This window comes from Netta rufina, assembly GCF_964035555.1.
Source record: "Netta rufina genome assembly, chromosome: 3".
Classification (NCBI taxonomy): Eukaryota; Metazoa; Chordata; class Aves; order Anseriformes; family Anatidae; genus Netta; species Netta rufina.
In genome coordinates, this window is record NC_140125.1 from 44,884,210 (window position 1) to 44,911,720 (window position 27,511).

The 27,511-nt window shown below is 37.3% G+C and overlaps 1 protein-coding gene across 1 annotated transcript; it reads left to right on the forward strand.

The window, feature by feature from the left end:
* COG2 (component of oligomeric golgi complex 2) lies at positions 1 to 27,511 on the forward strand. Its single transcript, XM_084285274.1, has 18 exons — positions 1 to 148; positions 297 to 458; positions 1,249 to 1,314; positions 2,262 to 2,342; positions 2,919 to 3,022; positions 4,292 to 4,400; positions 6,239 to 6,418; positions 9,496 to 9,620; positions 10,930 to 11,056; positions 14,416 to 14,555; positions 18,340 to 18,401; positions 19,315 to 19,466; positions 21,071 to 21,271; positions 22,104 to 22,176; positions 22,974 to 23,116; positions 24,471 to 24,610; positions 25,558 to 25,738; positions 27,343 to 27,511. Exons 1-18 carry the CDS (start codon positions 77 to 79, stop codon positions 27,442 to 27,444), a joined length of 2,220 nt encoding a protein of 739 aa, XP_084141400.1. The 5' UTR covers positions 1 to 76; the 3' UTR covers positions 27,445 to 27,511.

Consider the following 27,511-nt stretch of genomic DNA (forward strand, 5'->3'; position numbering starts at 1 on the left):
GGGGGGGAGGTGTCGCGCTGGCAGCGGCGGCTCCTGGGCCTGGCCGCCCGGCTGCAGCCGGGAGCCGCTGCCCGTCATGGAGGCGAAGAAGATGAACCTGCCGCGGGGCCCCGACAACCTCTGCTTCGACAAGGACGAGTTCATGAAGGTGGCCGGGGGCAGCGAGGGGGCTCCTGTGGGGTGAGGGGGGTCTGCGGTGGGGTCAGCTCTTCTGTATGGCACGCTGAATTTGGAGCGCTCTGTGTGTGCATAAAGTTTTTGCTTACATCCGTCTCCCTTTCCTGTTTGGTTTCCAGCCGGATTTTGACGTTGATCACTTCGTGTCGGAGTGCAGGAAACGCGTGCAGCTGGAGGAGCTCAGAGAGGATCTGGAGCTCTATTACAAACTCCTGAAAACGGCCATGGTAGAGCTCATAAATAAGGACTATGCAGATTTTGTTAATCTCTCAACAAATCTAGTAAGTGTTACTAAGTGGTGCTGTCAGGCTCAGGCTTAATACATCTTATTGTGATTTTTATTTTTCATATGAAAAGTATATGGCTTCTCTTTTGGTTCTGTTAGGTTTAAGAAGGCTTAAACTCTGACCCCTTACACTGAGAGAAACTGAGAGACCATTCCTACAGAATTTACAAGCAGCACTGAATTGCTGTTGGCCAATAATAAATGTTTTAGATGTATGAATTTATCCTAAAAATAATTCATTAGGAAGATAGATTCAAGGCGGACACTTCTTGTTTTTATCTGCTAACACTTGTAAAAATTAAATGGAATAAGGTACTAAAATATTAATAGCAAAGATGCAAATAAGGCCATTCGGAGAGATATTTTTAGGACTCTTCAAACTTACTATACATCTGCGTATTCTTAGAAAATCCAACACACTTTGCTGAGAATTTTAATCGCTTTCATATTAAAATTTCTTGTCCACTGTGTCTCCTGCTCTTTTATTCCAATTTATAACATTATACAGGTTCAAAGTTTGAGATTTATCTTCTCTAGAAAGGGGAAAAAAATCCATAAATTAAGATTTTCTTTCGTTGTTGGCTTTATATGCCAAAAATCGTCTGATACCTTTATGCCTGTGTTGGAGGTAACATATTTATGCGTTGCACTTAAAATTGGAGACCGTAACAGGAGATGTCTCATCAAAGTTCTCTTTAAGTATCTTTAAAATGATAGACTTTGTCAGTAATTCACATATGAATTTACCAAAAGAGTTACAATCTTTTTTGTGATAATTTCTTTAGGTTGGCATGGACAAGGCCCTTAACCAGCTTTCCGTACCTTTGGGACAGTTACGGGAAGAAGTTATGGTATGCTCAAAACAGTCATTATACACGGCTTGGTAATCTTTAATTCACTTTCATATAATATATAAATGTTTTACTTATACTAATAATTACAATTGTTTTCTCTCTGAACATTCTATTCTTAGGTAACATGAGAGGCATTGTTTTCTAGCAGTTGTAGCAGGCTTATGTTTTTTGTAGCGCTTTTCGATGCAGACGTAAAGAATCCTTTAAGTGTGATCAATGAATGGACTCTTGCAAGATAACTCTATGCAGATATTGTAATTATTTTAATATCTGAGTAACTTGGAGATGGGAGTAAATAAGTCAGATTAAAGGCAGTCCCACTTGAGACTTTTTCCTTGGCCCTCTGGTTGAACCATGAAAGATCACCCACTTCAAGTCAGTCTGATTCTTGTTCTAAGTCTCACCGTGACTTAGCATTTAGTGAAGGGCAAATTTCCATCATCTTGGCAGCTGATTCAAGTGGATATTTGCTGCATGAATGTTCCATCAAATATCTTAGCCTTGATGTCTAAAACTGAGAATAGGTTCACATATATAACATGAAATAGGTTCACCTAGAGAGCTATTTATTGTATAGAAATTGCTACTTAAATCTGACTTTTAACTTCAGTTTGAAGACATAATATCATACTGGTTTTATTACTTTGTTCTGGGTGAAAGGTGGGTTGTACTCTATAAGTTATGGAGAAAACACTTGGCTTGAAATAATGATACCTGTCACGGCAGTACTTTAGGAGCAGGTTATACTAAGATTATACTTAAGTTACTTAGTCTTATTTCTGTCTTTTTCTTTTTGAGAGTAGTTGACATACTATAACTTTTATTTGTCCTATATTCTTATTGATGTCTCCTGTTTCAGGAATTTACAATTCAGATTTTTGTTTTTTAAAACATGTTCTTCATAGTGTGAATCCAGCTTTTCATACCGACTTTCTCTTTCACAGAGTCTTAAATCATGTGTCAGTGAAGGAATTCGGGCGGTGGATGACCGGCTGTCTAAACAAGAAGATATTAGAAGAAAAAAGGTACAACAAATTATTACCTTGAAAAGATCCTCACTGGGTCAAATTCTGGTTTTGACATTAACCCCAGGAAAATAGAGTTTAAAAAGTTCTGGGCTGTCCAGATGCATATTCCACAGAATTTTGCACTTCTAAAAATAAGAGGGTTTGGTTGATTGACTTCATTTTTACAGTCTTAATGATACAAGTATTTTTATTACTTTTTTTTTTTTTTTACTTTATTTTCCAAAAACATTTATGTTCAGTTGGCTTTTTTTTAGTTACAATTGTTCTTGTTTCTGCTTGTAGTATTATATAAACTTGTATATTGCAAATATAAACATACGGCCATTAAAATTTTGTATGCAGGAGAATTAATATTTGTGGTTTTGCTTAACTTGGAAAAATTCAGGGGTTTTATAGGCTTATGCGAGCAACACTTTAACTGAGACATGATTCAAAAATTAAGGTGGAGGGAGAGAACTTGCAACGGGAAGAAAAAAAAATTACACCCCAAAAAAAAGTCCAAAAGATTTTCAGGGTTGTTATATAATGTAATGGGATTGGGGTCAGACATAAAAAATCTTTCTTTAATTACAGATGTGTGTCCTGAGACTTATTCATGTTATTCAGTCAGTTGAGAAAATTGAGAAAATTCTACATTCCCAAGGCACTAATGAATTGTCCTCTTTAGAGGGAAACAGGTAAAAACAAAAAAAATAAAACAACCAAGTAAACACTTGCTTTTTAATATCAGTGGGACTAATTTAATTTCATGATATTGGAGATAAACTTGCACACATTAGGATATCTCTTCAGACATTTAACTGTGATAGAATATGTGACTTATTTTAGTATTTTTTCAACTTTAGTCCTCTGTAAATTTGTCATTCTGTATTACTCGTAGTGCTGAAGTGTGCATTAAATTGTATTTTTTTTCCTAGGAAGTCTCTAATCCTGTCATGTCCAAACTGCTCTCTAGTCCTGCAAATGCACGTCTTTTCCAATATTGTTTGGATGTAAAATGTGGAATAGCTTTTCTTGCTTTCCCTGCTTATGTATAGCTGAAAGGACTGCTGCAAGAATAGTCTAAGGCAGGCAAGCCACTCAAGTAATACTTCTGAAAAGTTCTGAAAAGACAGGACTGTGACAAATTCCAGTCAGATTGCTGAGTTTTGATTTTCAACAGCTTAATGGAAAGCATCCTCTCCCTCTACCTTTGAGAGAGGGAAAATGTATCTTGGCTACTTTGGGTACCAGGCACATGGAAAAGTTAACTGGGATGCAAGTGCAACTTAAAGGTGGAGGAAAATGACATTTTCATAAGCTTGTTTAAATGTGAGACATGCTCTGGGGCTCTTCCACTCTGTACACTGGATCACATGGTAGTGAGTGGGGGGAAGTGAACAGACAAATCAGTTCACACCTAGAGGGACGAAGCACATGCAACTATTTTCTGTCACGGTGAGAGACTTTGCAGAATCATGTTTGGAAGCAAGATTGTATGTAAGTGACTCAAAATTTAGGCCAAGTTTTGGGGCCATATAGACCTGAGAAGCATAGGACTGTTTCTCTAGAGATAGCTGTGTTTAGTTTTATTTTATGATGGAAAGGGGAAATAAACAAATCTGGATCGTGAAGAGCACTTAATGCAGTTTCTTGAGTTCTGTTAAGACTGACTCTTCGGTGACAATAAGCAGCCTTGCCATGTAGAAAGCAATGCTTCATACTGCTGGTGTTTGATCTCTTGGTCCTCAACTTCTGCTTCACCCATTTCATATTGTAGTAGATTCAAAACAACTCTAATTTTGTAGTCTGTTCCAGATTATTATTGTGTGACTGCAGTAGTACCTATCTGAATTCCAAGTCTTTGTATTAAACAACAAAAATTGGGGGAAAACATTATCTATCTATTGCAACTGAAAGTGAGTGTATTTGCAAGGATCTAACTGTTCTCATTATTTCTCTTCCAGCCCACTCGTAACCGGACAGGTTTTAGAGAGAATTGCCACAGAATTTAATCAACTACAATTTCATGCAGTACAAAGCAAAGGAATGCCCCTTTTGGACAAAGTGAGACCAGTAGGTATTGTATTGTAGCCAGCTTAATACTTGTAGGATCAAGCAAAAATATCTAAATAGGAAGACAAATCTCTGTTTCCATGGAGTTCTACTGAATTGATTTACAGGAGAAATTACTTTCAAGAGGCTGTTTTATCAGTAGAATGGAAGTGTTATTTCTTCTGAGAGTTTATGCTTTGCTTATTAACGTCTTTAGGATAAATTATTTGAAATAATAGTAAAAAAACATAACAAATGCTTTTGTTAGTCTATTATGTCTTGCAGTTTGTCTGCATACTGATAGCGAGGCCTAGTTCCAGTGATTTATGTTGGTTTTGTTAACTGCAGTGTACAGATCAAAATACAAGTGGAATGTCTTAGGAGTGGTTGACTGGAATAAATTGAAGCTTGTCTTTTATTGATATTTAGTGCCTAATTCTTGGTATTTGTGGTGGTAGGCTAGTGTCCCTGATAGCCTGTTTTTAATAGCTGTCAAATGTAAAAGATGACTTGGTGTTTATTTTTTTGCCTTTTTTCCCTAACCATTCACTGGAGAGAGGGAATGAAAAGTAGTGCTTAAAAAGTATGTCATATGGAAATGGGGTAATGTTTTAAGCAGATGAGCATGAAAGCTGTCATCCTTAATGGCTTTTGAGCTAATGAGATGCTTCGTAGTTTTTCACTATGTATAAGTGCCTGTTGGCGATACAAACTTGTTTTATCTCAAGACTTTAAGGATACCGTGTTGATTCATGGACTGTTCACAAGACTATTCTGGCAACCAAATTAACAACAGGGGTAAATGTGAGCAGCAGAGTAGTATTTATGGTGGGAGGACCTTTGTTCCTTTGTTGTGTGGCTGGCTTTACAATACTTACCAGGACTTCTGTTTTGTACCTATTGTTGCTGTACTGGTTTTGGCTGGAGCAGAGTTGATTTTCTTCCTAGTAGCCCATATGGTGCTATGCTTTGAATTTGTGATGAAAAATTTGATAACGCACCGATGTCGTAGCTGTCATGAGATCATAGTTTCCATGACTAGTTAGCAATTGGGTTACTGGTTTTGCATGTTCAGAGCAGATTCTGTGGCTATTGAAAAAATTAGTTTATAGATGGATGGCTGCAATATAGCATGCAAAATGCCAGAGAGAACATTTGACTTGTTAAATGGGTAGTTCAACTATGATTAAATTATCATGCATCATTGAACTCGCTTTAAATACAGAGCTGCAAGGGACCATCCTGGGCCAGGAGTATTATCTGCAGCTAGTGTGACAATGAATTGGATATAGTGGAAGAGATGTTACAGATCAGGAAATATGGTTAGCAGACAGGAGGATGTGTGTTGACTGAAGCAGCTGTTAGGCAGAAGCCAGAAGGAGTCTAATGGCATGTCGTTTGTCACCAGTGTAATTCAGTGTCTTTGGTTTGCAGTTACTTGTCAAGTTGTGCCAGGAGCACACCACAGTTTTAGTTTCTGACACTTAGGAATAAATGCCACAGTTGTCATCCCTGGTAACACATTAAAAAGGTTTTGTGCGTTATCAAACATGGTGGTTCTGTTGAATAAGGAACAATTACTGACCCATTTCTTCAGTATGAAGGAGACTGCATAACTTAGCATGTCTCTTTCAATATACAGAGGAAAATAAGTGCCTTTTTACGTAACTTTTAACTTTGGTAACCCATTAAGCTGTGTTCATGATCATTTAATGTTGACAGTTATCAAAAATTGTGTACATTTTAAATGAAATTTGAAAGCCAAATGAGGTATTTCTGGAAAAAATGTACTTCAGCATTAATGGCAAGGCTTTACTTTTAAGTTTTTTTACACTACTATATTTTGTTTCTATTCATAGCGTATAGCTGGAATAACAGCTACGTTGCAGCAGTCTCTTGAAGGGCTGCTCTTGGAAGGCCTTCAGACTTCAAATGTTGACATCATACGTCACTGTCTTCGCACTTATGCAACAATTGACAAAACAAGAGATGCAGAGGCGTTAGTTGGTCAAGTACTTGTGAAACCTTATATAGATGAGGTAAGATAAAATCAAGAATCCTGAGAAAATGATCTGACTTGCAAAAATACTTGTTTTTTTTTTGTTATTTTCCAGCTTTGGATAGGAGATTCAGAGTGCTTCTGTGGAGAGAGAAAGAGAACTGACCCCTAATGGTGTCAGTTTGTTGTTCCTATTTAAGAAAGAAGGTGGAGGAATTCTTTTTCCTGTTACCAGTTTTTAACTATATCCCATTGTCTACATTTTGCTTGGGTCAGGGGGGAAATCCAAATAGCAAACCTTAAGCAAGCACATGGCTGCAGTAAAATCCAGTTTACTGTGGAGCAGGGTGCGTTGGATCAGGTCAGAGGTGTGTCTTTCTCATCTACTGGCTCAATACCAGGCAAAAGCAGTACAAATAGTTCTTACTGCTGTTCCTTTCTTTCTGTAGAAGCAGTATCTGCTGTTCCCAGCTGTACCAGGACATGTACCAGGACATGTACCAGGATTTGTTTGGGAAGTGTTTGCTGTTCTGTAGTGGAAAAAAATGTGTCAGGTGGCCAGTTCTCAATTCATTAGAAACTTATTTGTAGGACATCAGTTTGCAATAGTGAGTTGGACCAATTGCAGAGTACTGATTATATTTTCTGAAATTAGAGGACTTTATGCTAATTTTCTTGACTATGCAGCTTTTGCTGTGCCTGTAAAAAGTTTCATCAGCAGTACCTTCTGGTACTGCTTTGTTCTTACTGCTTCCTCTGGCCTTAGCTGAAAAATCTATGCTATTTTTTTTTTTTCTTTCTGTTGTAGTTTATGTTAATGTAATCCTTCTAAAAAAGAAGGAAAGATTAATGAGTAACCTGCCACAATAATGGGTCAGCAAGTCAGTCAGTTGTGCCCAATTTTTCTTGTCTGTCAGCACACCTGCAGTTGCCACTAAGAACATTTTTAAGCATCTATGATTATATCATGGCAGCTCTAGTTTAAAGCTTCAGTGAAAATTCAAAAATGAATTTTAAGATTTGATATTTTGCTGTGTTTAAACAAACCTGATAAAACGAGTTTGTTACGGTTTTAATAGATATGCTGAAGTGGCGTTTCCATAGCAACAAGCCTACTTTTCCCCATTTTTAAGAGGGGAGGTGGCAATAAATGTTAACAAATTTTTCATCTATGTGTTGGGAATTACGTTTGTGTTAGGTATTGACTGTGTATCATTTCAGGGGATATTTGTTCCGTGCTGTGAATCAGTGCCCTTTTCACAGCATAAGCTCTAACACTGACTGCCCTGTTGCAGGCAGTTTCCTTGCCTTTCACCAGGCTGTCAGAGTGTTTCACAAAACCATTAAATTCACTGGTCTTACAGGGTAGGTTAAACTGGGCCCACAGCAGGTCTGTGAAGTCGTTGAACAAGAACTAGCATTATGAACCTCTCAGCAGTATTACGATGATGAATGGTCCACGGCTTTCACTGTTGTGTCTCTGGGGAGGAAAGGCCATGAAGTATGAGAGCTGCCTTGGTGATTGCAAATAACCACTTGCTTGACCTGGGGTATGTTAATAGAAGGCAGAACAGATCTCCTTTCTCTCATCATTACCTCTGAAATAGATAGCACTTTTCAGCAGCTTTGAGTCCCAAGTCACGCTGTTGCTGCATCTTCCCTTTTGCTGTCCAGATTTTATTTTATTGCTGTTACTCTTTAAATGGAGATATTTTTAACTGTTCTCTTTGCTCTATAAACCTCTAAATGAGGTGTGATGTCAGACATTCTTTTATTTTTCCAGTTCCTGAATATTTAAAATGTATTTTCTCTACTCATCTTCCACAAAAAATGCAACCGTTCATAGTATAGAGTCAACATTTCTTATAAAGACCCATAAAGGTAATGTGAACATTGTTCCTAAAAGTGTTGATTATGTTCCTTTAGGCAATAACAATTGCATTTTCTTACACTGGTGTGACTTTCTAAATATAAATGGAGAAGTGAACTTAATAATAATAAAAATAATTAAATACCTTATTTTTATTTAGAGGCTGTTTTCCACATAGTTTTTCCAACCTAGGCAAGTGAAAAGTTAGTCTGTGTAACCTCTGGTGAAGGAGTTGTTCTTCTGAATCAAGATGGGGAAAAGAAATTACTTTTTTTTTCCACTCAGTAATGCCTTTTGCAGCCAAGAGATGGAACCTTTCCTTTCCCAGTGGAAGAATAGTCTGTCTCATAAAAGCAGGGCTATATGTCATTGTCAGTAGGATGTTCCTTTTCTTCTGTAAGAAAGGAAACATTTAATTTTTTTCTGTTCTTACCTTGTGTGCATACAGATTTATAAAACAAAGACAGCTGCTGGCTTTTGGATGGTAGAAGAAGTAAGATGGTGGATCCAGACCTTTCCACTTAAGAACAAACTTCCCCCTTGGGTGCTTTCTAATACTGTAGCAACAGCAGTGGGGACTGGTCGTGCCCTCTCAATTTTACTACTATCCATTCTATCCCCACTTCTGCACCATTCTGCTTGTTTATGTAGTGAGAGGCAAAAAATAGAATAACAAAAAATATAAACTATTGTCCTTTTCCCATATTACCCACATAGTCTGCCTTCTCTTTTCTCAGTGGTTATCCCTTTTCCCTGGACTTGAAGTACTGTCCTGTGAAACCACTTTGCCAGCTGCTTTAAAGGCTTAACTTTGTGATGGAAGATTCTTGGCTCTTGGCTTACCTGCATTTGGGAGTGGACCAACCTAACTCTACATTAAAAAAAAAAAAATCGACTTTATTCTAAGGCTTGATTAGCTTTTGCCAGTCACATGTTTGCTATCACAGACTAGTTGAGGTGATAGTGACATGTACAGTGGGTGGGGAGCCAGGCACGTTGGCTAACAACTAAAAGCTAGAGGCTCATTTGTATTCTTGTGGCTGGTCTTGCTGATTAGAGTTATGCATTAAGGAAAGCAATAATTTAAGCTGGCACGTTCTGCTTGGAAACTAGGAAAGTAATCTACCAAATATTGCAATATTTAAGGTTATGATATGAGAAGTTTTAAGTGAGTAGGCTTCTGAATTTTACATTGCGGTATTTCATACTCACTTTTCTGACATTTAATATTGAACTCTTCCTGGCAGGTGATTGTGGAAGAGTATGTTCAAGCTCATCCTAATGGCCTTCAGGCCATGTACAACAAACTATTGGAGTTTGTTCCTCACCACTGCCGTCTCTTGCGTGAAGTTACAGGGGGAGCTATTTCAAGGTGAATACCTTGGGGTTTCTTACAGTTGCACTAAAGTTACAGTAAATTTAATATATATTTTTGAAATATCTTTCATAGTTACTTACCATACATAAATGACTTACCTCGTCTTTCCTGAAGATTCATATTCAAGTTTGATTTCTGCCTCACGTCTGTGTTTTTCAAAACAGTGAACCCATTTTCTTGATGTTGGGGCCCAGACCTTCAGAGAAGGGAAGGAGAGAATCCTGTGTTTCAGTAGTAGAATTGAGTACTGTTTTCAATACAATGTGCCAGATGCCTTGTTGGTTTTTGTGCTTTTTTTTTTTTTTTTTTTTTAAATCAAGGAAACATGATTGGATGCTTCATCCAAGGAAAAGGGCATAACAAAGCTATTAGGAAAAAAACAAGTTTTAAAGTAACTGGGTTGTTAGCATACATCAAAAAGTGGGGAAGATCCTCAGAGATTTGACTCACTGTATTAATGGAACTATAAGTTTAATTGATTTGTATACTACTTCCACTGTTTTCTTAAAAAAAGTGCTTAATTCCTTACGCAGTTAATTTGCCTGTTTCAAAGTTTAAATAATCTATGTCTACTGAATTGTATCCATTTATCTGCTTGTAGACTGGTTAGTGTAATGGACTGCTGTATTTAGCAGAACTATGGATGTATCCCCTGGGGACTGCAGAATTACTCTTCTAATTATTTGTCCATTGCTGAGCTTGTTATTACTTCGAGTTTTACTAACACTTCAGTTCTTTTAATCCCTCACCAAGTTCTAATCTTAAAAGTAGAAAGTTTTGACTTTAGAGTACTGAACTGGAATTAAATGTTTGTGTGTCTTCTGCTCTCAATTTATAAATTTTCATAATCAGAGTAGCCTTTAATCTTTTGCTTCAAAGCACAATATTGTGCATAAGTACAACATGGAACAATTAAGAAAGAGTTCTTTCATGCCATCGTATTAGTCACATTACTTCTATTTGTTATCTCCAAAGTTTGGAGCTGTTTAAGTCTTGAAAGCCTACAAGTAGGAGTTCTCAGCAGAAAAGTACTTGCTTTCTAGACACGCTTGCAAAATATGTAGCTGATAAAATTTTAAAACAGTTCCAGAATTCTAAAAAATATTTTGTTGAGACCATGGGATCAGATATGAAACCTGAAAGGAGAACAATTAAAGAGAATCAGCAATATTAAAAAAATAAAAAATAAAATAATTTAATTACATTTTGTCTGATGCAGTACATGTCTTTCTAGTTATCCCTACCTCCAAATAGAAGCCTGGTGGTGAAATACAACCATGGAATAATTAAACTTTTATTTCAGTGAGAAAGCAGACATTGTTCCTGGATACGATTTCCTAGTGAATTCAGTGTGGCCAGAAATAGTACGTGGTTTAGAAGAAAAACTGCCATCGCTGTTTAACCCTGGAAATCCAGATGTGTTTCATGAGGTAATTACCTTTTTTCCATTTGCTATTCTTGTGACACACACAAGAATTGAATGAGCCATGTTCTCCAGGCTTTTTTGCTGCTGCTCTTGTATAAATTCATGTGCTTGCATAGCCGGGAAGAGGAGGCTATCTTACAACACTTGATCTTTTCATAGGCATTAATTCTCTCCTTGTCTTTGTCAGTGCCCTCATTCTGGCTGGGATAGAGTTAATTTTCTTCCAGCTAGCTGGCATTGTGCTATGTTTTGGATTTAGGATGCAAATAATGCTTGTAGTTGTTGTAGAGCAGTGCTTACACTAAGCCAGAGACTTCTCAGGTTCTCACACTGCCCTGCCAGCGGGGTGCAGCACTTTATTTATTTATTATTGTTTATTATCGTGATATTTTTACTTCATTTGCTGTTGTATTAAACTGTCTTTATCTCAACCCATGAGTTTTACCTTTTTTCTGATTTTTACCTTTTTTCTGATTCCCCCATCCCACTGGGGGGAGCAAGCAAACAGCTGTGTGGCGCTGAGCTGCCTGCCAGCTTAAACCATAGCAGTCAGGAAGGCTCATACAGAAGTTACTGGAAGCTGTTTAGTCTTGTGAATTTGGCCTTAAATGTTTGCTTTAGGAGTAGATGGCCTATCTCAGCTGTAGAATTGCAACATATATGAAGGTGGGAGAGTATGACAACAATATTTTGGCAAGACTGGGACTTCTGTATAGGAAGGGTTATTGTTCGTTTTAATTAAATGTCTGGGTTCCAACTTGCCCTAATGCTTCTCAGTTTCCCATAAAGCTTCTATCATCCTTCAGGTTTCACCTAATGCCCTGCGTAGTGCAAAGTATGAGCTGTGCTGCGTGGTTTACACAAGAATGCATTTTCTCTTCAGAAGAGCTGGTTTTGGTGCTTTAAATCAATTCTTAATAGCCTGTTATTTCATGCTAGGCTGATACTGACCAGTGATGCTGCTACATTTATTTAAAAAAAAAAAAATCCCAGTGACTTTCAGTTACTTCATGTAGTCTGTCCAAAGTTCTTTCTAGACAGCTTTTGTCCACTTAATGATCTTGAGTCTGAGTCAGAATCACAGTATTTTATGTAAAAATCAATAAGAAGTTGAAATGCCAAGTGTAATGCCAAGCTATTACATCCATGGAAAAAAAGAGTAGGAGCAGTTACAAATTAAGAAGAGGAAAAAATTGTAAACGTTTGCTGTCCTGATGGTAATCTAAGTAATGCAACGCAGACTTTAGACAGTGGTCTTCTAGCTCCGTTTTGTAAGTTGATGGAAATGCAGAAAAGTCTTTTTCTCCATGTTTGTTTGCTTATTTTGCATTTGTATGTAGTTTTAATGCTGAAAAGTAGTACTTGTTACAAGGTCCTTTTATGTAGACAGGATTGAAAAAAATTTTTTTCAAATCATCCTGTGAAAATCAAGCTAACAGTCTTAAGCATATATGTTAAAATAACTATTTACTTCTGCAGTTTTTAAATTGTTTCAGGTTATTGTGTCCTTATTTCTGACTCAGATTTGTAGCTTTACAGGTGTTTAAAAATAATACTCCCATCTCTAAACATTGATTTGAGACTGTTAAGTTTAAATGCCTGTATTCGAAAATTGCTGCATTTTGTTTCAGACTCTCACAGTTTCTGTTAAATAACTTCTGTGCAGTCAACAATCCAATCCTGGAAGCTGAAATGGGAAGCAGTCTTGCTGTTAGTTCCCTCTCTTAGATATAATGTTATAAATAACTAGATAAATGCCTGAGTTGCCTTCCATTTTGAAGGTGATAGGTTTTTTCGGAGTGTTTTGTTTCTATCTATGGCTAGAGATAGAAGGCAGCTGAGCATTAATGGCTTGTTTGCCTTTTAGAGTATTGGGCTTATTATCTAAGAAAGCAGGCTGAAAGAGCACTGATGTCTCATTCTCCCTGCATTTGACTCCCACAGCTCTTACGGTTCCGATGTGTTATAGATAAAACCACACTGGGATGGATGTAGTTACCTAAAAGATTTTCCTGTGCAATTTCCAGAATACGATCTCCCCACCCTGCAACTGCCATATCACGAGAAAAACGTGCTGTAATGGTACACTGAACTGAAAGTCACAAATGTACTGAGATATGCAATACAAAAATGTACTGAGATAAGCAACACTAAAGCATGTCCGTGTCAGTGCATGGCCTGTGGTCCCAGGGTTGTTTCTGAGAGCAGAACCTGTAAGCAGCACCTCAGGGGCTTCTGAGGATGTTTTAGTGCTTCATCAGAGAATCTGAGTACGTTGCTTGCCTATGGGTTGTGGTAAGAGTCTTGCTGCTGCAGCCCTGCTGCTGCTCTTAGCACCACACCATCAGAAGCACTGAGACAGTGGCTTACTGAACATGCAGAGATTTCAGTGAGACATGTAGGATTTCTTTTATGGCTGCTGTTTTGGGGTTAGGAGTGTTCCTTTTTTGTTTGTTTGTTTGTTTTTTGTACAGAAACCATTTGCACATAGTCGAACTTTTTCATTGCAGAGGCAGATTTTAACTGTAGCTATGTTTTTACTCCTTGTTTTAAATAATCTTTTTCTCTGTACTGTTAATACAGTCTGTTTTGTGTGAAATAACATTTTCATGTACCATTTTGCCTCTCGTTTCTTGCTCAAGGCTTTGGTGGCTTTCTGCATTGAACTTGTTAATTTATTATGTTTATTTCAGGCTGTTAATAAGTTACTGAGAGTAAGCCCAAAGTGTATTTCGGGATTGATGCATTTTTTCTTTGTTTGCAACTGGCTTAATACTATTTGTAAATATCTTAATAAACCAACCCTTCCAGTTGTTTGAAGTTTTACTGCAAATATTTGGTATTTGCAATACATATTGTTAGGGAAACAGTTCTAGAAATTCCTGTAGAACAGTTTCTATATAATAGAAAGGAAATACCATACTTCCCTTCTCATGTGTGTTTGGTGATGTCTATTTCTGGATTTCGTTCCTGATCCTTTCCATTTGTTGTATCCCTTTATCTCTAATTTCCTGGGACTGACTTCAGTGCTGTGCACCATTGTTGTTCTACTCCGGTGATTCAGCTCAGAAATACCAATACATCTGTCTGATCAGCTCTCTTTTCCAGACAATTTTACGCTTTTTAGAAGTGCTGTGTGCTGTTTTTTCTTATTATAGAGTAACACCTGCTAGATCATTGGTTTTAGTTTCACAGCAATCCAGGATTTTAGCCTTACAAGATTAGGTGATGGCAGTGGTGTCAGCCCATTCTGAGTCTTGAGCTTAACTGTAGTCTGATGCAGGAGATCTGTTGAAACCGTTGTGACTTTCATTGCTTAAGGGGGCCTTGGAAGTGATCAAAATGCTCATTCTCTTTCTGCAGAAGTACACTACCAGTATGGATTTTGTACGGAAATTTGAACGACAGTGTGGCTCACAGGCCAGCGTGAAACGATTAAGATCTCATCCGTCCTACCACAGCTTTAACAACAAATGGAATTTGCCTGTTTATTTTCAAATAAGGTTGGTATGCATTTGTAGTCATCAATTCTTTCAGAAGTAGAGTTGTCACAGAAAAATGATACAGCTTAGGGTCAGATCTCCTCGTTACGTTACAAAGTTCCCCTTGTCAACAAAATCATAGAAGTCAAACTATGAGAATATAATTACTGAGCCAAGTCATAGCTTTATGCATCTTCCAACAGTTTAGCAAAATCATAGAGTACATATTGCAGGGTAGCTGGCTGTCATTACACTGAATTTCATATGCTGCTTATGAACAGACCTAGGTAAGTCTTGAGTCTGGTTTCAGGTTCTGTTTTTCAAGTGCCGTTTCTCCCTGGAGCTAAACTGTATGTTGAGTGATACTGTTTGTGCAAATCCAGAGGAATAATTACAGTGAGGGAAAAAGATTTTATTCTACAAAATAAAAAATTAACAGGCTGACAGCTTCTAGCTTTTCCACATCTGGCTATGCTTCTGACCTATTATTTCTGTCTCACAGGACAATTCTGAAGTTCTAGATCTTGTAGGGTTGTCTTCTCAAAGATCACCCAGCAATTTTCTTTATGTAAGAAGCTATGTCATAAGTTCTAGCTTACTTTTCCAGCTGGTGTGATGTACCTGCAGCATTATGTTGTAAAGATCTCGTGGGAAGAGAGCAGAGAGAACCAAGAAAGCTCCATTTTAATTCTAGTAAAGCTAAAATTTTACAGAAAGGAACCATATTTGTAGGATGTCTAGCCTATGCATCTGATTTTAGGGCTGGTTAACAGGCCTCCAGGCAAGAAAGCTGCTTGTTGGTAAAGTCTGTTAGTTGTTAAGCATTCTGTGTGTCATCTCTCTTGGTCCAAAGACTTCTGAGAGTCTCTGGACAGCTTCATACACTGTTACATGAGCAGAGTTTGTTGCCTTGAGGGTACTGCAGCAGTGTTAGTTGTGAATCCAGTCAAAGCAGAGGCAGCTAATAGTTTCCATCCCCAGTTTTGTTTCACATGTCTTTTAGTTCCTGTATGTACAACGAGGATGATTACTTGGTTTTGTGGATTGCTTTTGTTTATAGTCCAGTATACTAAGTAAGTTTTTAATATTCTGCCTTTAGTTTTGAACATGCCAGCCCAAGTACTGTATTAAGTGTCTGCAGTGTGTTGTACTTGGACTGTGTATACCCTCTGGTCTTTGCATTGTACTTCAGTAGGGTTCAATAACATTTTCTGTGCTAGCAAAACCAGTTACAGGATGTTCTTTCCCTTGCTTCTCAGTATCCTGCTCATTTATTTGTTCCACCACAGCTGTTTCTGGGGCTAAACTACATGTTGGATCTCTGAAATGATCAGATCTTTTTTTCTTAAAAAGGGGGGAGGCAGCAAAGGGAAGAATTCTCAAAAAAAAAAAAATAGAGGGAAGAAATTGAGGTTTATTTTTAATGTGGATCACTTTTGTGACTATGTTTATAGCATGATTCTATAAATGGTAATTATTGTACAGCCGTAGACATATTTATGCAGTTTGTTTAATCCAGGAAAAAACTACAGTGATGCCAAATCCTGGAATCCTGTGAGGGCTGGAGCTAATACAAATCAGTGGCAGGAGTGTGGGTCTGGAAGCAGGCAGGGTCTTCGTGTTTTGGTGATCCAGTGCTTTTTATAAAATGATGGTTCTGGCTTCCTCTGACATCCTCTTCTGTTTTTTTGCTTGCACAACTGTTCCTGCAGCTATGCAGTGAGCCAATATGAAGTACTGTTACCTTGGGCAAAAAAGGCTGACTTTCAACTCTAATCAATTTCTCCAAACCACTTCACTGTACAAATATTGATGCTGCCCCAAGGGAAAGGGCAGGAGCACTCAATACAGTAGTGGTGCTGACTGTGCAGACTCTAAGGGTCTGTGGAACTGTATCAATTATAAACCTCTTAACAACAGAAAGACATCATTAATAGGTCTCTGAATCTGCCCTTTTGTTTGAAAGTGCAACTTTTCTAATACGTAACCACTTGATCAAACGTTGATGCTGCTTGCTCGTAAGATGGAAGTGAAGCTTCAGCATCTTCTCTGTTCAAAAATATTTTTTTTTTCCCATTGGATACTTTGGTGTCTGGCTCATACAAAGAAAAATAAATATTTTTCTTTTAAGATTATTATAAATCTGAATAGTTCGCTATTTCAGTAAATGGTTAGATAACAGCAGCTGCTTCATCTTTTACCCTATCAGTCCTTTATACCTGAATCATCTGACAACTTTTGGAATTGCCCATGAATTCTTCAGTGCACAAATGTGAAAATAATGCCATATATTCATTATGTATAGCAGCAAAGCTTTTTCTTTGAAGTGTGTAACTATCCTCAAATCATACAGGATTTTTATTGAAGTGTTATCTTACACTGTGACATTTACAGTTAAGGTTGCTGTTTTGTTTTTTTCCAATTGCAGAAATTACTCAGAACAAACAGACCTCACGAAAGCCTGTACAAATGATTCTTTAAGGAATAGATGGATGCAGAGGCATTTCTTTTGTAGCAATGCAGGCACAAGCACCCCCAGTAACTCTCTTCCTTGCTGTCTGTTTCATTTATGTCATTACAGCTGATAGTGGAACTGTAATGAGCCTACATGGTAGATATTTTTTACCCATCTAATAAATATTCAGCAAAATTTGCATAATTTTTAAAAATCTGATTTGATTCTCTAATACTCTTCACCGTAAGACCTGAAGACACTCCTTTCTCAATGAAGGTGTTGTACAGGCAGGAATGAGTGTTTGAAACCATTTCACAAATATTTCTAAAATATGTGCTATATCTTGGTAGCAATTGAAAAAGATAAGTCGCATCATTTGCTTTTTATTCCAACCCCTGGTGTGTCAATCACAGATCGCTACTTAAAATACTGTAAGCACGCATCTAGTCCATTAGTAGTTTGAACAAGAAAAGCTAGATGGGTCCCTGCTCTGATCTGGAAATTACAGTTGAGAGGTTTTAAGATGAGCCTTGCAGGTTCGTAATTGGTAGGTGTACAGATTACTCTGCACGTAAAAGCAAAAAAAGGAAAAATGACAAAAACTTATTATGGAGGACTGTAAAATACAGTTTTATTTCAGCATTAGAGGTAAGAACTTGGTGAAAGGATACATTTCTACAACTCCTGCACAACAAGAGTACTTACCTAATACTTCTTTAAATATGGATAAGTACTGTAATGTTTTAATATTAATTTTGCTGCTACACCTCAAAAAATCAAGGGCTGGATTTTTTTTTATATTTTTTGTTTGTTTCATTTCATTGGTTTCATTGTTTCATTGGTTTGTTCAATTTTTTTTAAAGGTGGGATAGGGGGTGTCAGGGCATCCTGTGAGGAACTAGTGATTTTTCAGGTGCAGAATTGTTTGCAGAACCTTATGCCACTGTTCATTAACAAACATGCAGAAAGCTAAAGGCTCCCACTGTCATGTGGCATGCTTGAAGGTCAGCTAAAGCAAGTACGAAACGATGTATTCACTTACACTGTGAAAACAGTACTGATTAGAGGAAATAAAAAGCAGCAACAAAACCATTTCTAATAAAATCTAAGGACTTGACACTGAGCTATGGCTTTGATAATGCTCGTAATTGTGATTTTCATAATTTCCCAATGTATAAATTTCATATCTGCCTGTAAAATGTCAAACATTGTCTTTGCAGGATTTAAAAAAGACACTTAAGATCTTTTAGTGTATGTGCACTGATAGCATAGATACTGAACATTGAAAAGCATTTAGGCATCAATTTAAGCAATTGTTGATTTATAACATTCAAAACTTCTATTTTTCAGATTTAGAGAAATAGCAGGGGCCTTTGAAGCATCGCTTTCAGATTCACTAGAGGAAGCACCAGGTAAACTTTAATTGCAAAAATTAATTATTTCCCTATTAAGAAGGAAGCACTGTTTTAAGTAGCAGTGGTTATTGTCTGTTTATTATTACTTACTAATGGGCATCCTGAGGGTTCACATGAGCTTTCTGTTTTCTTATGAACTCATTAAACAGTGGAATACATTTTTGTAGGGAAGGCAATATAAGACTACTGTTCAGTGATCGCTTACTAAAAACCCCTTTTTACCAGTAACAATTAACATATTTGTGGAAATGTCCCCTCAGTGCAAGAAGGAAGTATTGGCATCCTGTAAGTGACAACCAAAAGACAATGCTGTGTTATTGGGGCAAACTTTATTTTTATAGACATCTTCCCCACTACATAGCCCTATCTATTGGCAGCATTTAGGGTTGCTATAGTTCGTTTGTGTTGGTGTCTGCTCAAAAAACGTACGTTGATTTATGAGCAGATGAGGAGGTAAGCATAGGAAGGATTACAGTGGAAGGACAAATCTGGTGTATTTGTTAGAAGTACACTGTAATTAGAAAAGATGTTACTTCAGTTACTGGAGTAAATGCCTGTGAAGAAGGTAGCTAAGATTAACTTGTGCATATGTATTTTTACTTCTGACTTTTAAATTACAGAACTGAAGAGCAAGGAGGAAAAAATAATGGTGATGAAATGCATAAATCCTACAATTTCAAGGCATTTATCTGAATCTTGCAGACACATTCCTTAGCTTTATACTATATAATATTAGTGCATGAACTGCTTTAAAAGTATTTGGTTTAAATATGGATATTCGTACTGTGTTTTCAATAAATATTGAAGACTTCTTTTTAAATCTCAGATAATCTCAGTTATTAACATCAGTGATGTTCCGTCTTTCACAGTGTGCTTAGGAACTTGACCTTTGTTGCCTGATTGTTTTCAGAGGGCAGCTCGTATTGCCTTTTGGCCACTCACATGGTCTGGACGAGTCTTCTGAAGTGCTGGTCAGATCAAATGTTTTTACCACTGTTAGCACACCGTCTGTGGAAACTTAGTCTGCAAATTTTGGCACGTTACTCCGTGTTCATTAGTGAGGTAAGAAAACTATGTACTTAAGGTTTTGGTGATTAGTTATGTCCATCAGTAAGAGACCTCTTGAAACAAAATGTGTAACTTCTCTCTAATTACTATTCTTCTGAACTTAAAAATGCTGAACAAGATCACTCAACCAGTTCCTGAGTTTGTTTTATATAAAGTATCACTGCAAAACATATCATTGGGCACAAATATCAGTATTGCTCAAGTATTACTGTTTGATGGTTGCCAAGATTGTACTATGTGTAAGATTGCTTCTGCCAGAGACAGAAGTAGCCATAATCTTGTGTTTTGTACAGTTGGTATCAATATGTTTTCATATTGATACTGTGAACTAGGTTGGGAAACTGAGCCAGGTGAAAACTAACCTTGCAAAAAAAATAAGGTGTTGAGTTAATACAAATCAGTTGCTGCATGGTCAACTGACTCAACATCGTAACTCACGCTTCTGAGCAGAAGATCTTGTGCTTTGCCCCATTCCTAGCCATACAAGTTTCTCTCTCCCCCTTTCTTGTGTTACAGAATGACAGCATGATAGAATAATTTGGGTTGAAAAGGAAGTCTAGAGGTCATGTGGTCCAAATTCCTGCTCGAAACAGGGCCAGTTTAGATAAGGTTATGGAAAACCTTTTCAGGCTGAATTTTGAATATCCAAAGGCAAAAATTTCAGTCTCTTGGGGAACCCTTTTACAATGATAGACCACCCTGGTAATTAAATATCTTTTTCCTTTTGATATAAATCCCTTTGTTGCACTTCATATCCATTGCCTCTTACTGTCACTGTATCTCAAGGCAAAGTCTGATTCCACCTTCTCTATACATTCCACTCAGGTAGCTGATGACAGCAGTAAGATCTCCCTTTATCTTTCTCTTGAGACTGAATAGCACTGTTCTCTCAGCTAAATTGTCTTACTAAAAGTGCTCATTAAAACAGCAGCTGAGTGAGGCGTGTGATTTACAGCTGAGGGCTTGAGGAGGTGGGAGAAAGGAGATGATTGACAGCAGTGAGTCATGTTTTTTGAGACCAAAAAAAGACCTTGAGTAGCCTTGTTGCAAGCACGATAGAAGGGGAGGAAGGGGGAGATTCAAACTGCTCTATTTGGTGACTGTTGGCGTAGAAGGTGCTCAAAACTCTTGCACGCAGATCTCTGAGCGTTGCTCCTTGTAGTGCTGTAGTAGGACAGGTTGACTGAAACAATCTAATGTTTCTGCAGTCAGTTGTCTTTGCAATGGAAAGTTAATTGGCACAATCCACAGCTGGTTTTGTGTTTTGGCATATGAAATAGTCTATTTCTGCAAAGCAAATAATAATCAAATTTTTGATCTAGCACATTCTGTTTATTTGAACACCACACAGGTGGTAATTACTCCAGGATGGTATTGTCCTGTGGCATAGTAATAAGAGCTCTAAATTACTGAACCATTTTGTGCACCAAAAACTGTTTTAAAAATACTGCTTTTAATGCAATTTAGGAATGTCAGTATCCCTTGCAAGTGTTACATTCTAATGCCAAAAACTTAGGAAAACTTTGTGCTGTTTCTGTATACACAACTTTAACTGCTTTTGCTATTGCTAGGACTCACATCTCAGTTTGATGTTTCAGGTTTCTGTAAGGCCCATTTCCAGTGAGAATGCAAAGGAAAGCAAAAAATCAGTGCCAGCTGGCAGAAAGGAATCTTCCATAAGCCTCAACCCTAACGAGGACCAAGGGAATGGGTCTTCTCCAGAAAGTCAGCCTTTGCCTTCTATATCCAGTACTCAGTTGGTGTATATTGCTGCAGATCTGGACAAACTCCAGGAACAGGTTTGTGCTTGAGACTTTACTTACAGAAGTCTTTGTCAGTCTGTGTGCCAGTACTATTTGGCGTTTTGTTAATGATATTACTACCAAAAAAACACAATGCATTTGTTTAAGATTTTTTTTTTAATTCTAAAACTGGAGTAGTCTGATAGGAAAAAATACCACCTGAAATACAGGGTCTATTCTCTGTGTACTTTGAGTGGCAAATTACAGAGAAACCACTTCAGGTATTTAAACTATTAATCAGTAGCTTCTGGGCTTTACCACTAGAGCATGTTGTTTCTACTCACTTCTAATGTAAAGTATAACTGTCCAGAGTTTTACTTTTGCTAGTAATCTCTCTGATGTCTCAAAGTGTGGTACAGTATTCAGCTTTAATGTTATTCTCTTTTATATATTTACTGTTTTTAAAAATCTTTCAGCCTCAAAAAGGTTTTATAATCAAGATTATTGTTCTATCATCATGTTTTACTAATGAACCAGAATCTTTGAAAGAGCTGTATGGTATTTATTTGCTTTCAGTGGGGACTCTTTCATGTTTTTCAGCCAATGAGGCTGGAATTCCTGTATCTTGTGAAGTCGCCTCTGGGTTGGTAGTATTTTGTTAATTATAAGTTATTTCCCTGAGGATAACTGTAAGGTAGAAAATTGAATGATAGACCTTAAATCCAATTAATACTGTATTTTTCTGATACTAGGTTTCGATAAACATAATTAAAAATTCAGAAAAGACCGAAGGTGTCTTTTAAAGCACTTGTAACTTGCAGAATGTATAAGAGCCATTTAAATATATTTATAACAGGACTCTTGTTTGTTTGTTTGTTTGTTTGTTTAGATTCCTGACGTCATAGAAATGGTTAAACCAAAACTTGAAATGATTGGCTTCAAGAACATGTCTTGTATTGCAGGTAAACCTGAGAGGCTGAATTCAGTCTTTCCCCATTCTCCCAAGTCCCTTTGCTGACCAAACAAAATCAGCTTTTACATGCCGTATAATTTACCATGAGAAACTTGAAATCACTCATGTTTTATTGCCTAATGATGCCTGCTTCCAACATTAACCATTCTGTGAAAGAGAAACTACCTTGAAGTCTAGAAAACATTTGATTAAAATTCAGTGAGTCTGAAGTGCTTTTTTGGGGAAGTAACTTGTTCAATAATTAGGATGCTTCTCCAGGAAGAGAGGGACCCACTTAAATCTAAATCAAGATTATGGGTAGATGGATAGATGCCTAAGTCCATGAGAGTGGTAGCTGCTTGTGTAAATCCCCAACTCAGTAGATGATCTTTTGCCAATCACAGCTTTGTGTCAAGTGTTTTCCAGTCAGTCCATGGGGAGTTGAGGTACTGTGAGAGAGAATTTCACAGCCTCAGTTTCTTTGATAGGTTTGAGCCTTTTGATTCAAGCCCCTTGCTGCATCGATAATACTGAGAAGAGGGAAAAAAAAGTGAACCTGGAGAATGTCAAGTTAGCCTTTTTTAATTGTCTTCCCTGTATTTGTTTTTTCTGGCTGAGAAATGGTTGATATTCGTGGAGATACTTTATAAATGGTTGGTGTGTATTTATTTAGCAAGCATCCTGTATTCAGCACCGGCAGCCATCTAGGACAGGGAATGAGATTGGGATGATGCTGGATTCACATAATTTGTAATGTGATTGGGCAGGGTAGCTCAGTCTAAACTTCATTTTTTTTTACTTGAATAGAAGCCTTGGAAGACTCAAAGACTTCTTTATCAGCCTGCGTGCCTACCTTGAATAACAGAATTATCCAGGATCTGAGTGAGTCCTCTTTCACTTATCTGAAGAGTGCACTGGAAATTCCAAGATTATATAGAAGAACCAATAAGGTCAGTGCTGGTTGCAGAAGGAAAAATAAATCTCAGAAGGGTCTGTACTAAGAATCTTAACTGGGCAGTACATTTACAATTTCAGGGCTGTTCATATCTGCTTGAGAGTCAAGAAATGTATTAAATACTGAGATGACTTAGTCATTACTTTTTACCTCTTTGAAAAGAAAGAATTGTATTTTCAAAATTTTAGGTAGGGTAACAATGATGAGAGCACAGGTTGAGACGGAAGGAAGGGCAAGACATAAAACTGTTGTACAAAACCAGAACGGTTAATAAGAATAAATTGGTTTCCCTCATCTCATAGCATGTATTGTAAGATGTGCTGCTGTTGGGTGGCAGGGTTTTGGTAGGGTTTTGTTTGTTTGTTTGTTTGTTTTTGTTTTGTTTTTTTGTTTTTCTTTTTTTGGAAGATGGGTTGATCAGGGCAGGGAGTGACACTTCAACCTGCTATGTCAAGAATTTTTTTCTTGTTGAGCTAGCTTCCTAGATTTCGTTCGGGAATGCCATGCACAGAAGAAACAAGATAAGAATGGTTAATAAATAAATAAATAAAATGATTTGGTGAAAAAACAATAAAAAGTAATTAATAAATATGGTTCCAAAACCATGTTCAGATCTTAGCGTGTCTTGTTGCTGTGCCTTGTCTTTGCCAATTTGCACAGTTGTTACGGTAGCTGGTTTGGTCTCATATATATATATAAAAAAAAAGGCAGTATAAGAAAATATAAGTAACACGTATTTCAGATGTCAGAGATTGTGTACCCTGGGTATGATCTGTTCCCCTGCAACGCAGGAGGTCTGTCCAAGATATTGCACGGATCACCCCTGAAGAAATGAAGCAGTCTGCTTCCAAGACCATCTCAGAAGAAAGTAGAGAAGGGATATTAGAGTTATCCCAAAAGCTTTCTTCTGAAAAACATAGTGAGTGGGTGGGGTGGTATGAGAATAGAAGGAGCGGTGGTTTCAGTTTAGTGAAGTATGATACGAAATAGCAGCTATTTTAATGAAGAGAGGTAGGCTGTTGTTTATACAGAGCGTGTTCAACTTTCTGAAGTCAGCATGAGCAGCAAGTAGGCAATAATAGGGGTGGCTGGCACATGCATCTCTCCAAAAGCTTTGGTCATTTTGGACCTTGTTTCATAGCATTTTACATAGTATAAAGCTGCTGAATGATTTGGTCAAGGTTTGTTCCATGTCTATGAAGATCTCTTTATTGATTATTTGTGAATAATCTATTTCGTGGTTTACATGCATGCTCAGCATTTCATATATGTGCTATAAATGGTGTCCATGTGTTCAGTAAATAAATTACAGATTCTTTTTTCCATCATGTTTCCCTGCCTTCTCCCAGGAAGTGCCAACTAAAGCTTCACCTTATGTTGACAGTGCTCTTAAGCCCTTCTACAGACTACAAAATGAATACAGAGATATATTGAAACAGCCCATGATTCATCAGTGGTTGGAAGGCGCCCTCTCTGAAAGCACACAAAAGTAAGAGAGCCATGCACAACATTCGTTGTACTATTTAAAAACTTCATTGTCAGTTGAATGGGCACAGGAGAAAAGAGAAAACACGCTACAAGTTGACACAGCCGTAAAGAAAATGGGAATATGTCCCCTTTTTGACCTGGTGCATTCGTTCAGATTTCTATTACTGTTTTGTACTCAACAGATGAAAAGCAGGGCTGGGAACTCGAGACCTGACCTCTGCTCAGATGTACACAAACTGACATTGTGGATAGAGCATATGGAAATTGTTTTGCTCTAGTAATGCAACAGTAAACTAAAACCTTGCATTTTGTCTCAGAAATTACTTAAGTCCTTAACCTCATGTTATTGTCAGCAAATCATGGTCAAATTCTGAAGAAATTTGAGTTTGACTTTCCTTTGACAATTTTATTATATACAATGATAATGCAAATTTTAGTGCTTAAAAAAAAAATGAAAAAAGCTGAAAAGCCAGTTGTTCCCAGCTGTATAAGGCAGTCAAAACACAGTGCTTTCCTTCATTCTGGTTTCCTGGCTAGCATCTTGAGGACTTCTGAGCATGAATATCCATCTGCATTAAGTTCTTTAATGAAATTTGTTTGTCCGTCTACTTTCCTTTCAACTTCATACTGCTGTGAGATGTTGTCTTCTGTGAGTTCAACCATTTCAGTGTGTACAAAAAGAAAGTAATAATTGCTTTTGTTTGGATGTTCCGCCTGATAATTTCATTGGATACGTGCTACTTCTGGCACTGTGGAAAATGAGAAGGAGGCTTCAACACTGAATTGTAATCTTTAGGTTGGCCTCTGTACTTAATGGTGGAAATATCAGTAGCTTCTTCTCAAAACCACTCCTCTCAGCATTCCTCATAATTTTTATGAGGGCCAGTGATGTGCATGCAGTAGGCTTTTCTGTAAAAGTGTAATTTTTCTCAATCTTCCTTCATTTAGGTATTATGAAACTGTTTCTGATGTGTTAAGTTCTGTTAAGAAAATGGAAGAGAGCCTGAAAAGGCTGAAGCAAGCCAGAAGAACTGCAGCTTCAAATCCTGTTGGTACGAATGGAGGTATGAGTGATGATGACAAAATCCGACTGCAGCTGGCCCTCGATGTCGAGTATTTTGGAGAACAAGTAAGTTAAAAGAGAAGTTTGTCTACTGCTGTTAGGTAAGGGAGTGAGATACAGGAGGAAATGGGAGCTCAGCTTATTTTTTTGGTCTTAAAAACTTTGTGCTTTGTTGGTTGTTTTTTATATCTGTGTAATTGAGGTGACTTGAAACCTTAATGATTATAGAATCTCCTTGAGCAATGCATGCTTTCTGTGCTTTTGTATACATGTGAAAAAGGTATTTCTCACTATTCAGAATTCAAGTATTGCTTAGTACTCAGAAGCACAAAGAAATACTGAGTGGACAGACCAAAGGACAGGGTATTTTCTTAGCTCTGATGGAAAATTCTTTATGGCCTTGCTTTTGTTTGCCTTCTCCTGGGTAATTCCTGCCTTCACTCACTGCATAATCAAGGGTTTATTCCCAAGAGCTTGGAAGGGGTCAGATTTCTTTCTTGTTGTGCTATGTAACAGTAAGTTCCTTTTGATGCTGAATACAAAAACTAAAACAACAAAGTAGAAACAAGTAAAAGAACAAAATATTCCAGGAAATGGGTGTAGTAGCTTTATCAAATTGTGCTGATTAGTAGTCATTATTTCCATGTGTAAGTTTCAGAAAAAAAAGTAGACTACTAATTGCACGTCCATGTCATTAGTTGCCAAGCACTTGTTACCAGTCTTGGTTATGAGCAGATGTTTTCTGTACAGTAAAACAGGTAGGTAAATTCTTCCTGTGTGTAAGGAGATGATTTTCTTATTTCTGAGGCTTACCACAAAGGAGGAAGATTTGGGTGGAAGCATGGAAATCTTATTTACTAACAAGAAATACTATTTGGCAGTTTTTAACTGGGAGCTTGAGTTGGGTTTGTTCTTCTATTCCTATCCAATTATGTGCATTAACATAATGTGAATTTAAGTTAAACTGGGATAGATTATTCATAATCATTTAGGAGCTGGTGGACATGATTCATAATCATTTAGGTACAGGTGGACATTACCAAGAGTTCCAGCAGCAAACATCTTTCAGGATCACTTTATCATGGTTTCATTTAGATTTCAGTGTACTTTTGTTTTTCTCATGGTTGTATTTTTCTAACTGCCAAAGCAAGAGATTCCCTAGGTAAGAAATGACTTTTAGCAAACTCTCTGTTGTCTTCATCCCACAGGAAATTCAAGGCTAGAACAATGGGCTCTTGCAGCTTATTGAAATGCTTTTGTTACTGTGCTGTTGGCTGTTATTGGGTGTATCCATGTTTGCCTTAAAGGCTTTCCTCAAATCCCAAATGAGGATTCTGGGCAAAATTTCATTTGAAATGAATGCATTAAATGCATAGTTACAGCCAAGGTTCTCTTTCTGACTGTTTCATTGGAAACTTGACTTCCAACTGACTTCGGTTAAAAGTTGCCTAGAAGATGGTTAAATATTTTACTGCAGGACGCTCTGTTGAATGGAAAGACTTAACTGAGCAAAGCTGGATACAGCTTTTTTTTTGTAGTGTGCACTATATGCAGTTACATTTCTTTGCTCATCAGTGCAGGACAAAACATATGCTTTACTAATTGTTTTAAGGAGAACAATCAATAAGCTTTTGTTCTAAATAAAATTAATGTTTCTCTTGTCTTTCTAGATACGGAAGATGGGACTGGATACAAGCAACATAAAAAGCTTTTCAGCCCTTACAGAGCTTGTCCTGACTGCCAAGGATCAAGCTACAGTGGAACAATCCTAGATACTTTTGAAGCGTGTGATTGAAGATAAACACTGTCCCTAAAAAAAAAAAAAAAAAAAAAAAAAGA